At 30.1% G+C, this 16,321-nt stretch overlaps 2 protein-coding genes across 2 annotated transcripts; both read right to left on the bottom strand.

Annotated features, from left to right (window-relative positions):
• Positions 1-513: 513 nt before the first annotated feature.
• HO173_009584 (uncharacterized protein) lies at positions 514-1,195 on the bottom strand (the record flags this gene model as incomplete). The annotated part of the gene is made up of 2 exons (XM_037311474.1): positions 514-744; positions 794-1,195. 2 exons carry the CDS (start codon positions 1,193-1,195, stop codon positions 514-516), a joined length of 633 nt encoding a protein of 210 aa, XP_037161630.1.
• A 12,069-nt stretch (positions 1,196-13,264) lies between these two features.
• HO173_009583 (uncharacterized protein) lies at positions 13,265-16,122 on the bottom strand (the record flags this gene model as incomplete). The annotated part of the gene is made up of 5 exons (XM_037311473.1): positions 13,265-13,340; positions 13,401-13,869; positions 13,964-14,051; positions 14,106-15,769; positions 15,906-16,122. 5 exons carry the CDS (start codon positions 16,120-16,122, stop codon positions 13,265-13,267), a joined length of 2,514 nt encoding a protein of 837 aa, XP_037161629.1.
• Between the last annotated feature and the right edge of the window lie 199 nt (positions 16,123-16,321).

Here is a 16,321-nt window from a genome sequence, read left to right as displayed (position 1 = left end):
TCTGATTATAATAAAGGTTTTGAAATTTCTTAATATAATGTATATAGTTATGGTTTTATTACGATTATCTATCGTATCTTAAATAGAATACGGATGTCGGATATAGTCGTAAGGCCGAGTGGGTAAAAACGGTTGCACTCTAGGCTACGCCTTTCAATGGGAAGGGGTATAAATAGAGGCACGGCCCTCCGATGTAGGAATTACACACACACACACACACACCGGTAAAAGGTCATTTTTAACCGAAATCATGTCCAGTGTCCACAGCGTGACGCGGCTCCTCAACCGCTCTTATAGATACACATTCGAAATCGGATCATGTTCTCGGGATTCTGCATTGTGGGCAGTAAGGCTTTCTGTAGGATGTTTTATTCAGTGATACCATTAAACGACCCCTGCCAAGCTTGGCCTTCTCAACCCAGGCCTAGCGCCATCGCCGCAGGAACAATCCACAATTCTTACCCACCACGCCGAGCTTATATGCGCATCGTTCGGATCGGGGGGAATCTCGTCTCAGATGTGCAATCGGGTAGAAGCCGACACGAGGGCGCATAGAGCTCCGCGATGCAATGGCTGATGCTCATGCCCTCCACCTATAAGGCTAGCCGTACCGCCATCTTGATCGATCCTGCAGGGCACTACTGCAGGAACGAGATGAGTTCGCATCGGCATGCCACTCCGGGACATAGCGCCGATCTCGTGCTCCCTTGCGTTGCTGCCAAGATAAATTAAGGCGATGACGATCTGAATGGCAGGTTTTCACGTCAGAGAGCTTTATGGCATCTCGAAATACCATTTCATCTTCTCTAAACACTGCTCCGACATCCGGTCCATGCCCAGAGTCATTATGAAACACCGCCATTGAGTCGAACCGCTCTGTCAATTTGTCGAATGTCTGAGGATCCATGCGAGCGTGCTGTCGAAAGAGATCAGGTCGCTCGTGCTTCCATTCCAAGCAGATGTCCATATTTGCTGATGTTTTGACTATGGACCGACGAGGCTTCAGAGTGCGTTTCCTAGTGGTATCCAACAATGTCTGCATCACGGGATCCGTCTCTGAGTCAGACGGGCTGGAATCGCTGCTGTTTAAAGCCTTGGTCACCTCCTTGGTAAGTAGATAGCTGATGCAGGCGTCTGTCAGGGCGCGTTTAGGCTTCTTTCTGGCCATGACGCCTGTAGGATTAGGCTTGGCCATGATAGCGTGTTATATGTGTAGAAGGCTACTCTAGAGCGTGTAATAGAATACAAAATAAGTAGCTTATGGACTGTTGTTGCTCCTCCAGAGGAGCAACTCAGAAGTCGTTTTTGTTCTACTTATCATAGGGCTGATATAGGGCTGAAGGGGTAAATAAGTAACTTACCCCTATATTCTTAATTATTAGAAAACTAGAAAATTAGCATTCGGGCTAGCACCCCCCCTATCCAAAATCGTACTATAGACATATCTATTATATTATCATTTTCACAATCATCTATATCGTTAAGTTAAGGCTAAAATTACTTATATATATAAAATACTTAATATTTCTTTTTTCGAGCCTCTTACTAACGTATAGAAGATCTTAAAATACTATTTTCTTTACTATTCAATATTTATAAAGATTATATTTAATAGTATATCCTTAATAAGCTTACTATCGCCTTTATTATTTTCGTTAAAGACGTTAAAAAGAGTATTATATATCGTATTATCGATAATCTTCTTATATTTAATACTTATATTACGCCTCGCATAACTAAAATAAAATAATTATTCGCGATTTTTTCGACTATAAAAATTAAATTAAGAGTCTTTATCGAGAGTAAATTATAAATATATTAGAACGAGATATAGTATAATCTATTTAATTAATTTAATTTACTTATTAGCTAGTTTATAATCTTAAAGACTCTATACTCTATAAAGATTAGTAAAAAAAATCTTTATCGCGAGATCTTAGCACGCTTATAAATTTATCGTAATATATACTTTCTAAAAATTAGTAAATTTATATATAATATACTTATCTTTTTAAATAAAAGTGTTATTAATAAATATATAATATAAAGAAAGTAAGACTATATAGTCTTTAAAATTCGGCTAGTAATATAGATTTCTATTAAATATTTTAAGCGATATAGCGTTCTATCGATATACTACTTAGACGATATTTTTTATTATTATATTTATTAGAATAATATTAATAATACTTAATTTAAGTAATTTCTTAAGAACGAAGTTCTCTCTCGTTATAACTTATTTTTTAACTTAAAATCGATTCTCGTTATAAATAATTACTTTATATATTATATTGTTAATATTAAAAGACTTTATAAGAAGTAAGATATTATAATCTTATATTTACTTTTATATTCATTAAATTTTAACTTTATTAAAAAGTTTTTTTCGATTTTTAAGATTTAACTAAAGAGGTATTTTAAGCTAGCGAAGAATATATTATTTAGATAATATTTAAAGCTAGTATTAGAGACTTAATAATATATATAATAACTATATATTATAGTATAAAGAGAATACTATCTATATAGAATTATTATAAGTATAAGCTTTATAGTAAGATAGAAAGATTAAAAGATCTTAATATATTAAGCTTAATTGGGTTATAATATAAGTAAGTAAGATCGTAAGATTATTAAAATCGTAATATTACTCTTTTTTTAATTCGAAGCTTCGGCGATAACTACTATATAGTAGATATCGATCTTATAGAAAGTATATCTAGATATATATAACATCTGCAAATCTGAAAAGTTCCTATTAAATTTCAAATTGCTGATCTTACGAATAGGGCTGAAATTAAGAATTCCGCCGGTTTAGCAACTATCTCAAAAATCAGCCAAAATTCCGCCGGTTCAATAACTATCTTAATCTTTTCTATTAGTTCTACCAGTTTAACAGCAATACGTATAAAAAAAGAAAAGTTCTAATAATCGACGTTGCGACGGTAAGGTTCTACGATAATGAGTATCAACGTCAACTTAAATTTAACTACGAAATTAGACGATTTAATAAAATTAGTCGCATAGATAATACTCTAATATAGCGTATAATAATACGTATATTAATAATGATATATATTAATATCATATATACTCCGTATATAGAATAGTACTTAGAGTGCATTACGCAAAATTTTTAAAGTTACTAAAAATTTTTTAAAGTTACTAAACTAATAGAACTGGCGGAAAGAATTAAATATAGATAAAGTCTACTTAATAGACTAAATCGTACTAAATCGTGCTTATAGTGCGAACCCGACGAAAATCATACGAAAAGAAACTTTTTAGATTTATAGATAAAAGTAATATTCTTAGATATATTAACTTAGTATTTTATTATAATATCGAAGTCTTTTTATAAATTAATATAGCTGCTATAGATTAGTAGCGCTAATAGAGAAGATTATTCTAAAGATTTTTTAAATAATAAATAAAGGCTAACGACCTCGAGGTAATAATAATAGAAGTTTACTATTAGATTCGAACATTCTACTATATTCGTAAATAGTTATTAAAATAGATTTTTCTTAATCTTAAAGTCTCTATATCTGATTTTATATATAAAATATCCCCTCTTACTAATTAAGAAATTATTCTTTCATTTATTTAGCTTAAATTAAACTATTTCTTTAATATCGTAGATTTCTTCTTCTTTATTAATATCGATAAATAGTAGTAAAAGCTCGATCTATTCTAGTAGTAAGTTATTATTATCGAGATATAATAGTTATAAATAGAAGATAGAATAAATATCGTTTATAAAAATTGGAAGTTTTAACTTATAAGCGAAATTATTTAAAGCTTTAATAATTTTAAATAATTTAAAATTCTTATAATCTAATAATTTACTAGAGTATATAATTTTAATATTTCTTCTATTAAGTATAACTATATTTTTAACTCTAAATTCTAATATCGAGAGTCGATAACGATTAGTTTATTTCTTCTATAAAGCTTATAATTATTTAAATTAACTTTTTAGATAATTTTTTATAATATTTATTTTCTCGATAAATCTATTAGCTAATTTAATATCTCTCTTCGCTCTTTAACTAGCGAATTAATTCTAAAAAGTTAGAGATTCTATTCTCGAGCGAGGAATATATTCTTTAATAAAAAGAAATAATAATATTCTTAATAAGGTGTTCTTATCGAAATTAGTTTCGAACTTTGCAATTAATAGTAAATCTATTTAATTATCTTAATTATAATTAATATAAGCTCTAAAATATTATTTTAAAGTAGCGTTAGCGTTTTTTATCTATTTATTAATTTTTAAGTAAAACGTAATAAAGAGTTTAAGTTTAATTCTAATTCTTTCATATAGTTTTCTCTAAAAATATATTATAAACTAAATATCTCGATCGGAGATAATAGTAAATAGATATTCTTTCTCTCGCTATATGAATTCGATAAAGACTTAAACTACTACTTTCACTTCTAGAAAGTTTAAAAAAACGAATTTCTTTTTTTTATTAAGTCTATTTATAACTATTATAATATATTAATAAAGATATTTATATCTAAGATAAATAGATAGTAATATAATAAAGTTAATAAAAATATCTTATTAGTACTATTCGAAAATAAAAAGAAGTTTAAATAGATCTTATTTATTCTCTCTATAAGTCTTAAATCTTTTATAGATATAATAGCTCTTAATATAGCGAGTAATGAAATTTATTATTCTTAATTAATAGTAAAGTCTACTTACTCTATTATAAATTAATAATCTATTAATATAATCTTTAAATAAAAAGTCGTAAATATCTCTAATAATTTTAATTCGTAATTCGAGAATATTCGATATATATAGTCTATTATTAATATATAATAATCTATTATAAAAATAATAATTATCTAATTTTAGCTTAAGATTATTCTTAATTATTTTAAGTAATAACTTTCTCTATTTAAATATTTTTAACTAAATAATTTTTTAAGTAATATCGTTATAATTATAAATATCTCTTATTTAATATAATAACTTAGAAATATTAGTAATAAAGACTTCTCTTAATTCTTCTAAGGACTTCTCTTAAGAAGTCTCTATCGAGGCCTCTAATAATAATTCTTTATTAGACTTCTTATTATTAATATTATTTTATTTACTAAATTTATATAATATTATAGTTAAAGAGATAATATTTTCTCTTATATCGTTTAATAGTATAATAATAAGATATATAATATTCTTAATATCTTCGTTAAGATTATTATTTTTAAGAATTATACGATATTAATAATAAGTATAATTATTATCCTCGTTTTTAGATAGATCTCTTACTCGTTAAGTAAGGCTATTAAGTTTAATATTTTATTTCTTTAAACGATAGATAATATAAAAGTTAAATTTGAAGAAAAACTTTATTTATCTTACTTAATAAGAGTTAAGTTATTTAGAGAATATAAAGTATTATAAGTTCTTATAGTCTAAAATAATTTTAATAAGATTCTCGATAAGAGTATTAGTTAGTTTAGAATATTATTTCTCGAAGACCTATATTATAATTATAAGTTTCTTATTATAAATATTATAATTACACTCTATAGAAGATATTTTTTTAAAGAGAAATATTATAGATCTAAGTACTTTATCTTTATTTTCTTATAATAAAATAATAATAACTATAAAATTAGACGCGTTTATTTCTAGTTAAATTTTTTTATTTAAGTTAAAATAAGTAAATATAGAGATAGTAGTAAAAGCTTTCTTAAGTATTTTAAAAGCGAGTTATTTAAGATATTTTTAAGTTTATAAATAGATAAAGTCTTTCTTCTATTAAGTATAAGTAAGATTTATTAAAGATATAACGATTTTAGAGTATCTCGTAATAAACTTTTAATAGAAATTAGCGAATTCTAGAAATACTTATATATCTTTAATATATCTAAATTTCTTTTATTAAGTAATAATCTCAATTTTCTTTATATTTATTTTTACTTCTTTTATAATAATAATTAATTCTAGATATTTAACTCTAGTAATATAAAAATTATATTTATTAATATTAAAATAGAGATTAGCTTATCGAAGTTTCTTTAATATCTTTTCTATATATTAAATATATTTATCTTTAATATTACTATAGATAAGAATATCGTCTAAATAAATAATATAAAATATATTTAGATATTCGCGTAAGATATTATTAATAAATATTTAAAAAGTAATAGGAATATTATATAACTTAAAAGATATTATTATATATTTAAATAGACTATATCGAGTAAGAAATATAGTTTTTTTCTTATAATTCTTTTTTACTCTAATCTCGTTAAAAGTAACTATAATATCGAATTTATTATATATCTTCGCCGCGTATAATTTAGTGAGGGTCTTCTTAATTAATAGAGAAGTATTTCGATTAGAGATAATAAGTATATTTAGAGCTCTATAATTTACGTATAATCTAAATTTCCTATTAAGTTTCTTTATAATTAGAATAAGTATTATATAAAGAGAAATATTTAATCTAATATAATCTTTTTCTAGTATCTTATTAATATATTTCTTTATAATTAATATCTAATCTCTAAAAAGCTTATAAGCTCTCTTCGATAGTAAAATAGCTTCTTTTTTAAGATATATTTTATAATCGATAAAGCGATAAGTAGAAAGTTTATTAGTTTTAATAAGATTTTAAATATCTAATTATTCGTAATATACTATAAAAACTTATTTCTATAATTATTTTATAATCGAAGATTTCTTTCTTAATTTATAAAAGAATTTTTCGTAATTTTTTATTATAATAGCGGCGATATTAATAATAAACTTCGCTTTTTTATTAATAAAATTAGAAAATTATTTAAAATCTTAAAATTATATAATAATAACTTAATTCTTTAATTTCTTAATTATCTTAATAAAGATATAGGCGAAGATCTCTACTATATTCTTTTTTTTAAATATAATCTTTACTATATAATTTAAGTTCTTTTTAAAAAACTTATTATTACTCTAAATAATAATAGATTTATTATATAATAAATAGTTAGATATATAGTAATCTAAATTAAATATAATAATTCTAAATTTAAAAAATATATAAGAATTATACTATTTTAATTATAGTATTTTTAAAATAATATTAAATTATCTTAATAAGATAATTAAGTATTAAAGTTTTTCTATATAATCTTTTAAGGCGAGTTTTATTAAGATTATATATATAATATTAGAAATAAAGATTAATTTATTATTAGCTAGTTATAATCTATAAGATTATATTAATACTACTTTAAATAGCTTATTTACTTTAATAAAAGATATATTTATAAAATTTAATATTAAAGCTTCGATATTTAAGAGATAATTAATCTTAATCTATTTTATTAATATAATAGTTTTTCTATAAAAGTCTAATTAACGTTTATTCTATAAAGAGGCTTCGATAGCGATAATATACGCGAATAGAGAGACGAAAGCGAGTATTCTTTCTATTTTTAACTCTTTAATTCTTATATATAAAGCTTTTAAATCTCTAGCGACAACTTAGTTAGAAATATTTAATTTTCTAATTCTTATAATAGTTTAATAGAGATATTCTTTTTAATATTAATAACTTTTAGAATTATATTAACTTATTCTTTTATTAATAAATCTATATTCTTATATAAAGTACTATTATTACTAAAATAATATCTAATCTTTAGATATTTAAAATATCTACTTTCTTTTCAAATTCTATCTACTAATAATTTAAGATACTTATATCTTTATATATTAGAATTTTTAATAGTAATATTATTATTTCTTTTAGTAGAGAAAGTATTATATTAATTATTCGAGGGGATAGAGTTTTTATTAGTTTTATTAATCTCTTTCTTACTTTTTAAGCTTAATATATTATTAATAGCTTAAAAATTTATATTTAATACTTATAGAAAAATAATTAATTCTCAAAAAGTATTAAAAGATTATTCTAAAATCTAATATCTTAGATATATAGAGATTAATCGTTTTAGATTAGATATCTTATAAATATTAGTAAATCTTAAGAAAGTAATAGCTATAGAGAATTATACGTAGAAGTCTTTAAACGATTTCTTCTTATCTATTACTCTTATATTAAATTTAAAATTAAATATCTTAATATTTAATTTAGTAATTTTATTATATATTTTAAATATATTATCTAATTTATTAATTATTTCTTAGACGATTTAATATAAATCTAAAATATCTTTATTTACTCTTATTTTAATAATATTATAAATAATAAACTTATAATAAACTTATATATAATTAATTTTCTTAAGTTTAATAGAAAAGATTATAGCGCTTTATTTAAATTTCGCTTTAAGATATTAATATTAACTATTCCACTTAATTCAATTATTAATACTATAGAAATTCGAGATATCGAGATATTATTTATTTAATTCTATATTCTCTATATAATTTATAATAGAAATATAGCGTAAGTTTTAATAAATACTATTAATAGAAATATTCGATTAACGAAGTATAGATATAATCTCTACGTCTTTCTTATCGAAGTTTTTTAAATTAGCTAATATATAAGATTATTACTTCTTTAATTATTACTCTTTACACTTTAAGTCTTACTTAAATTTCTTATTTTCTTTAATAAATTTCGTAATATTAATGTGATACCTATTACGTAAACCTCGAAATCTATTATTAATTTCTCGCTTATAGAATAATTAGCTATTACTATTACTTAGCTAAATAATAATTATTAATATCTTTATCTTAATATAAGCGATATTCTAGCTAAGTTATTTATTTTATTATTAAAATACCTTAATATTATAGCTAGTAGTTCGAAAACTCTCTATTAAAGTTTTTAGTTTATTATATTAAATATTAGAAGTATTAATAGCGCTTTTTATAAAATTCTATAAATTAGCGATAGATATAAAGATTATAATAAACTCTTCTTTAATAATATCTATAAGTTACACTTCGATATAATCTAAATTAAATTTAATAATATATCTTCTAGAGATAGAATACTTTCTCTTACGTTATGCGAATAATATAATAATATTTAAAACCTTCTTATCGAAGTTCTCGAGTTCTTCTAGACGATAACGTGTTTATAACTTATCTATAACGATTTAACTTTATATATTATCTAGATTTAGAGTTAATAAATTTACTAATATTAAGTTAATAAAAATATAAAGAAGATTTAGTCTAGAGTCTATTTCTTTTAATATACTAAAGATATCTATTTCTTTTAGATTCTTATTTAATTTAATCAAATTAGCCTTTATATAAGTAAAAGACTTTCTTTTAAATAATCTTTTAAATAGTAAGCTCCTTTAGCTATAGCTACTAACTTCTTAATAATATACTTTCTTTTTAACTATATATTTAGTATAACTAGTAAATAAATCGCTATTACTTTAGAAGAAAGATAGATAATATTATATTAGAAATTTAATAATATATATAATAACTCTATATTATAGTATAAAGAGAATACTATTTATATAGAATTATTATAAATATAGACTTTATAGTAAGATAGAAAGGTCGAAAGGCCTTAATACGTTAAGTTTAATTAGATTATAATATAAGTAAGTAAGATCGTAAGATTATTAAAATCGTGATAGCTAGCTATATAGACTTATAGTATAAAAATCTATATTAAAATCTACTTTATATATATTAATATATTAATAAGCGATTATAAAGAAAAAGAAGAGAAGTTATATAAGAAAGATAAAGATTATTATTCGAGTAGCGAGAAAGTTTAAAGATAGAGTTTTAAGTCTTATCTTAGCGTAATATAAAGAAAAAACTCTTATATCTAACATTTTTATATTAAAATATAATTATTTCTCGAGATTTTTTTTTATATTTTAGTCTATATTTAACTCGTATTTTATATTATTTAAATTATTTAAATAGATAATTATTAATTAATTTTAAATATATTAAATATTCGAGATTTACGTAACGACGATAAGCTCGATATTAATTATCGATTATCGAATCTTATTTTCTAAACTTCGATATATAGCTATTTAGACCTCCTCCTCCTTCTTCTTTCTCTTCTTATTACTATTCTTATTAATAATCTTATTTTCTAATAGAATAATAACGGCGAGAGCGTTTAAAGTAATATATAATTAATAATTAGCGAACTTAGTAGTAGAGGTAATAGCACGAAGCCATAATACCTTTATAAAGTTCTTTATCTTATTCTTTAATCGTATAGCTATTTCTCTTAAAATCTCTATCTCTTTTTAATTAGAAGATAATATTTAATATATTTACTTTAATATATATAACTCTACTTTAATCTTTTTTAAAGCGTTTATAAAGATCGCTTTCTTATTTAAATTTCTCTAAATTTATTAGATAAAATAAACCCTTTATAGTTTATCTATATTACTCTTTATTTAAATTAGATTACTTAATAACTAAGACGCTTTAGAGGGTAATTATTTAATTATATTTAAATAAGATAATAGCTTAATTAGATTAGATAGATAAGACTAAATAGACTAAGTCTAAATATACGCGTATTACTATAAGAGAAAATATTAAAACTATTAAAGTATTAACTAATAAAGCGAATAGTCTTAAACTTACTACTATTAATACAAATTATACTACTATTAATATATATTATATTACTATTATTAAAAGCCTTATATCGATAAGAGTAAGATATTTAATCTATTAAGTAATATATTAATTAGTATTAAAGTAATAGTAGAAATAAAAATAGAAGAGTTAATAATTATATAGACTTTCTTCTTAGTTAACTTAATCTCTTTATTAATAGCCTTTATCTTTATAATACGATTTTATTAAGATTTTATTTACTTCTATATTTATATAGATAGATTTTTAATATTAATATTATATTTCTACTTCGCTATAATCTTATTTTATTTAATAATTTAATTATTATTAAGTAGATAATAAGTATTATTAAGATCGTCTAATTATTAATAATAATATATTCTTTCTTAATAGTTAAACTTTAAATATAGCTATAGCTTTATAATCTTATAATCTTTAAATCTAAGCTTTCTTTCTAATTTCTTCGCTTTTTTTATATATAGTATTTACTTAATAATAGCGTTATTAAACTTAAATATCTTAATCTTCTTCTTTTATTTCTTCTTTTTATTAAATTTAATAATTTAGAATTATTTAATATAATAGCGAAGTTATCTAAAAAAAGTTATCGTTAATAGTTTTACTAGTTTTCTTTTATTTCTTCGAGAGAGACTCTTTTATAATAAAGAATTCTAATTTAGAGAAGTCTTCTTTAAAATTATAGATATATATAATTCTTATAATAATTCTCTTTCTCTTTTTTTTAACTAGTTATTATCTCGCTAGATTATTAATATTCTTCTATTTAATAATATCGTTATATAAACTATTTATAGTCTTAATATTTTCTAAGAATAAGAGCGTAGTAATAGCGCTTTTAAGGATTATTCTATAGTCTTTTTTTTTCGCCTTCTATTTAACCTCTTAAATAGCGATTAAATTAAATTTATAGAAATTAAATCGTTTAGAGATAGTAGAACGAGTTTTTTTTTTTTTTTTTTTTAAAAAAAAAAAATAAAAAAAAAAAAAAAATAAAAAAATTATAAAAAAAAAAAATAAGGGGAAAAAAAAAAAAAAAAAAAGGGTTTTTTTTTTTTTTTTTTATTTTTTTGAAAAGGGGGGGGGGTTTTTTTGTTGTTTTAAATTTTTAAGGATTTTTTTTTTTTTTTCCCCCCTCTTTAATAGCGTTAAAAATGATTATAATAACCTCCTCATTAAATCTATTAAGAGACCGCTTATTTCATATACTAGTAGCTATATTTAGCGATAGCGAGATATAGGGAGATTAATGAAAGCGATAATATAATGAACATGTCTATAGTACGATTTTGGGTAGAGGGGGGTGCTAGCCCGAATGCTAATTTTCTAGTTTCCTAATGATTAAGAATATAGGGGTATTTCATAAGTAGAAGTAACTTTGATAGCCCCTATTCATATTTCCGAAGCTCCATCGCTTCTGTCTTTAAGATCGGGTGTCGTGGCTCGAAACCTTGAAACGGTTGTGGCCCTTGGAGGTCAAAAAACAAAATGACCGTTAGGATTCATGCCATACTCCGTCATGCGGACATATTCGGTGTTCGGACCACGCTGAGTACCGACATTTCCTTCGACTCAGCCCGCCTTGAAACTTGCCCCTTAGAGAGCAAAGCATGGAGAAACAAGCCATGCTCGCTGTGCCAGCATGTCAGCAGTCCCAACCGTTGCATTCCGTAAGTCGAAGTACTCGTTCCGGCTCTATCGAGCCGGAAATACGGGCCACTACGGTGATTGTTTTAGCGGAGTCCGGGCCCACCGAAGTACGACAAATGGAAGACGATATGCTGGGCCATGGACCTCGTGTTGCCGGACACGAGTACTACCACCGCCATTGCTCAGAGGCGAGACTGGAGCAACCCATCTCGCCTTTGAAGCGCTAAGCCTTCTTTCGTCCCTTCATCCTGCAGCAGAGGCCTGGTGACTTGTGGGATCCCTATCGCCTGACAACGACGACCGACGAAGCCAAGGACCCCAGATTTCGAGCCTTTCGGCCGGAAAATCGTACCCGACGTCATTTTCTCCCCGACCACCGCATCCGGCCCCCCACACGCGACAGAGGGCTGTGGGTTCACATCCTCGCGAAGCCGAGCTTCGACTGCAAGAATAGGCGAACACCATTGTCCACAAGGGTACCGTAGGCTCCCATCTCCCGTTGACGGCATCCACATCCCACCGCTGAGAGAAGACGAAGACATCCATCATCCAAAGCGGCCACGGACGAGAAACCGGCAGCACTTCGCCGCCCGCTCTTTCCGAGTCCTTCCTCATCGTTGAAAGCCCCTCGCTCTATCGTGGTCCCCCCTAAAAGCGCCAGACACGATGGCCGGTTCCGCTACATTTACTATGACGGTCTCGTGATAGAAGCGTAGGACTAGGGATTTAATTGTGAACGCGTGGAAGACACGGTCAGGATTCTAGACGTGAGAGTTACAAGGGGGAGAAGATGGCGCGGGTGTATACAGTCTCTAGCGAGAAGAGGACACAGAGGTGCAAGGATAGACAAATGCACAACGAATCTTGCGACCTGTGGTTGGTGATACAAAGTGATATGTACTGGGGAAGGATAGATCTACAAACACAAAACCGATGTGAACCAAGAGACGGTACGTCCGAAGAATGTGCAGAGTGGTATCTTAAACGCCCATCAGATAAACCTCACCTCGCGACAAATTGCTGTTAGAACTCCTGCTGTAGTATTTTTTTGAGGCCACCGCTCTCCCTTTCATACTTCTCGACCTTCTCCTGTCCAGTCCTGTGTGCGCATGAGTCGGGGTTTTCTGACCAGCAAAGGAACAAGGAAGGAAAAACCTACCATAACTTTCCGAGCAACCACCTAACCCTCCCCCGGACTTCTTTCGGCTGCCCTGGTAGGTTGCCGAGTAGGTTGAGCTCAGCTTCATACTTATCTATGCCTGCTGTTTCAACTTTGATCATTTCGGTAAGTATCGCCAAATCAAGTCTTGCTTTGAGGACATGATCTTCGGTCAACTGTCTGAATGCCGCCGCGTACACAGGTTTGCCGGGTTTTATGCTCGTCGGCCGACCATTCGAAGACACAATCGAGATCATTTCGGCCTGTTCGAGAGCTTGAAGCGTAGCTTCGCCTCCTGACTTGAAAACATCTGACAGCAGAAGCTCATTGTAGCGTAGGCATTCCGTAGACGCAAGCGATGTGACAATGAGCCAAGCCTGTTCAGCTGTCCATTTACGAGGGCTGCTGTCCAAGATATACATCTTTAGGATCTCCGAAGCAGACTGATCTGTGATCTCGCGAACGGCTTCTAGGCGGTGTATTAGCCTTGTCAAACGGGATGGTAGCCATGCGGATTGAGCAAGCATGAGCATACTGCGGGATGCGACCGGAGGGACACCTACTTTTGGGCGTTTCACCAGTCTTAATCCGTCTTGCAAGAAACTCGAGATCGGTTAAGCGACCTCCCAAGGTTGAGATACAGTCATCAAGCTGCGTACCTTGTCAGTAAAGTGTTGGGCAATGAGCACTCAGATGTGAACATACTTCTGCTAGATCCTCGCGCATCTCCGAAGGTTTTGGTTTCTTTTCCGGGCCGCCACCCTCATCAGCGTCGGCATCCAAGTGGTTGATGACGAAGCGTTTGGCAACTTCTGGAGAACAGTCCCCTAGAGCAATTTGACGGAAGACTCGATCCGGAAGTGCTTTGCTTAGAGACTTTGAAAAGGACACGTCATTAGTGAGGAATATCACATGAGCAATATTCGCTGTTGTGAGTCCTGCGGCCCACTCTGAGACCTTGTCGTAAACGACACTGTTCTCTTGGGATTTGTGCAAGAAATTGTCGAGAACTACTGTGGGTCGTCTCTCAGGGTGCGCTTCAAGATAGGCATCATCGTCGAGATCGGAATCTTTATCGTCCTTAGAACGGCCTTCCAACGCAATCTGCTTGAGCGCATTCGCCGTATTCTGCCATATCTTCGCCAACTGTGCGTCCAGGGTCTCCGAGAACCCGGTCTTCGTACCAATGGTACCCTGCGCTGCTAGGTCCAGCAAGCTGCTGATGTTGTTCGTCCACGAGAAGACCGGCCTGTATCCAACTTCGAGAGCGGCCGCTCTGATAGTGCTACTGTCGCCTTTGGCTTCCTGAATGGGCTTGCAGTCAATGAGTAAGGTGTTCTTGCGACCCTTTAGTGCCTGATCCAGTACGAGCTCTTTTTTGCCTGAGCCTCTGGGTCCTTGTATGACGATAAAAGTATCTGCGCTCTCCATGAGCCAAGTCTGAATCTGATTGATGTCGTCCTTGCGATCCTCCCATATAGCAGTCAAGCCTGCATCCTCGGTCCGGTGACGTCTCAGACTCAGGACGTCAGTAGCTCTGGATGCTTGAGAACTGAGCCATTTGTAAATCCTGTTGTCCTTGATATGGAAAGTGCGCGTAACATGAGCCTTAATAAAGAATGTTCGGATAGGGTCAAAGACGGCAACAGTGACCGTCCCAACGAATGCGAGCAGAGCCGGAATGACGAACCTCGGGTGACTGACGAGCCAATCCCAGATCCAGTGCGCCTTTCGTTTTTGATCGTAGGCTATCTTCAGCATTGTCCCCTGGTTGCCTCCACCCTCGCTAACAGGCACGACAAATCCATGCATGCAATTCTTGGCCATAATCGCATGCCTGACCTTGCTGAAGGTGACGTAGGCGTACTTGGGAAGATCTTTCGAGTCCGCAGGCTGAGGTTTGATATCTGCTAGCTTACCATATCTTCGGAACAGCGAATACAGAGTCTCTTGAGATAGTTCCTCAGCGGATTGTCCGGGCAATGTCGGTACAAATTCAACCTTCACTCTAGTATTTGGCCAACGATGTAGATCCTCAACCCACGGTCTGCCCTGGACGAGAGACGTCCTCACGCGCTGGAAAGGATTGAACCACGGCTTGATAGGTTTGTCCTTCAAAAAATTCTTGACCCTCTTCTCTATTGTTTTTACTTCATCTTCCGGCGCATGGGAGAACTTTATGAACGCACCACCCTCTGCGACGCGCGGTAGGACCTCTGTCACTCGTATGTTCAGCTTGCTCGGTAGGGCGCGCTCAGCAAGTTTTCCAGGATCTGCCGCTGGATCTGGGTGTGCGAGTTGTGGCACGAGTTTTTCAACGTCGATGAACGGGAGCCACATTATGAAGTTGAGCTTGAGAGGGAAGACATCTGCGAAGTATTAGCGTGGATCGCAGAGGGAAGAGCCCCGGCATTCGAACAGTAGCAGCGGGAGCAAGCCCAGACCCATGACCTCAAGCACTGTATGTGTTCGAGCCAGAAGGCCAAGAGCCTTTGGGCTACTCACTGTCAATAAAGAAGATTCCCTCATTTTTTCCTGCCTCAATATGCCCTGACCTGTTGTCCCCAGCTATGGTGGACTTGTACCTCTCACTACCAAATGTTCGTAGGACCTCATGACGTATGAAGGCATGCTTATATGGATTCGCGACCGTCCCAAGAGCTCGTGCAGTATAGCTATAAGCCAGTGGCCTGCTGAGGAGTCGGGGATAAATCCCCAGCATGTTGGCGGTCAGACTTTGATTATACCCGACGATGTGGCATCTTACTGATCATTCTGAGAAGCTCTAGGCCATGTTAGAGAAAACGTTGGAGCCTAGAAGTTGTGATTATAGATGGATGTTGAATCTTGGAAATGCGGAGAGAGGTCCAGCTCCTTCAGACGCGCTTTCAAAATCGGCAGCACAAGCCCTAAGGGCCCGT

The sequence above is a fragment of the Letharia columbiana genome, assembly GCF_014066305.1.
Source record: "Letharia columbiana isolate WasteWater2 chromosome Unknown Sc0000041_s0, whole genome shotgun sequence".
Taxonomy (NCBI): Eukaryota; Fungi; Ascomycota; class Lecanoromycetes; order Lecanorales; family Parmeliaceae; genus Letharia; species Letharia columbiana.
The sequence above is the reverse complement of the archived record's forward strand: the minus strand, read 5'-3'. Positions and strand labels throughout refer to the sequence as shown.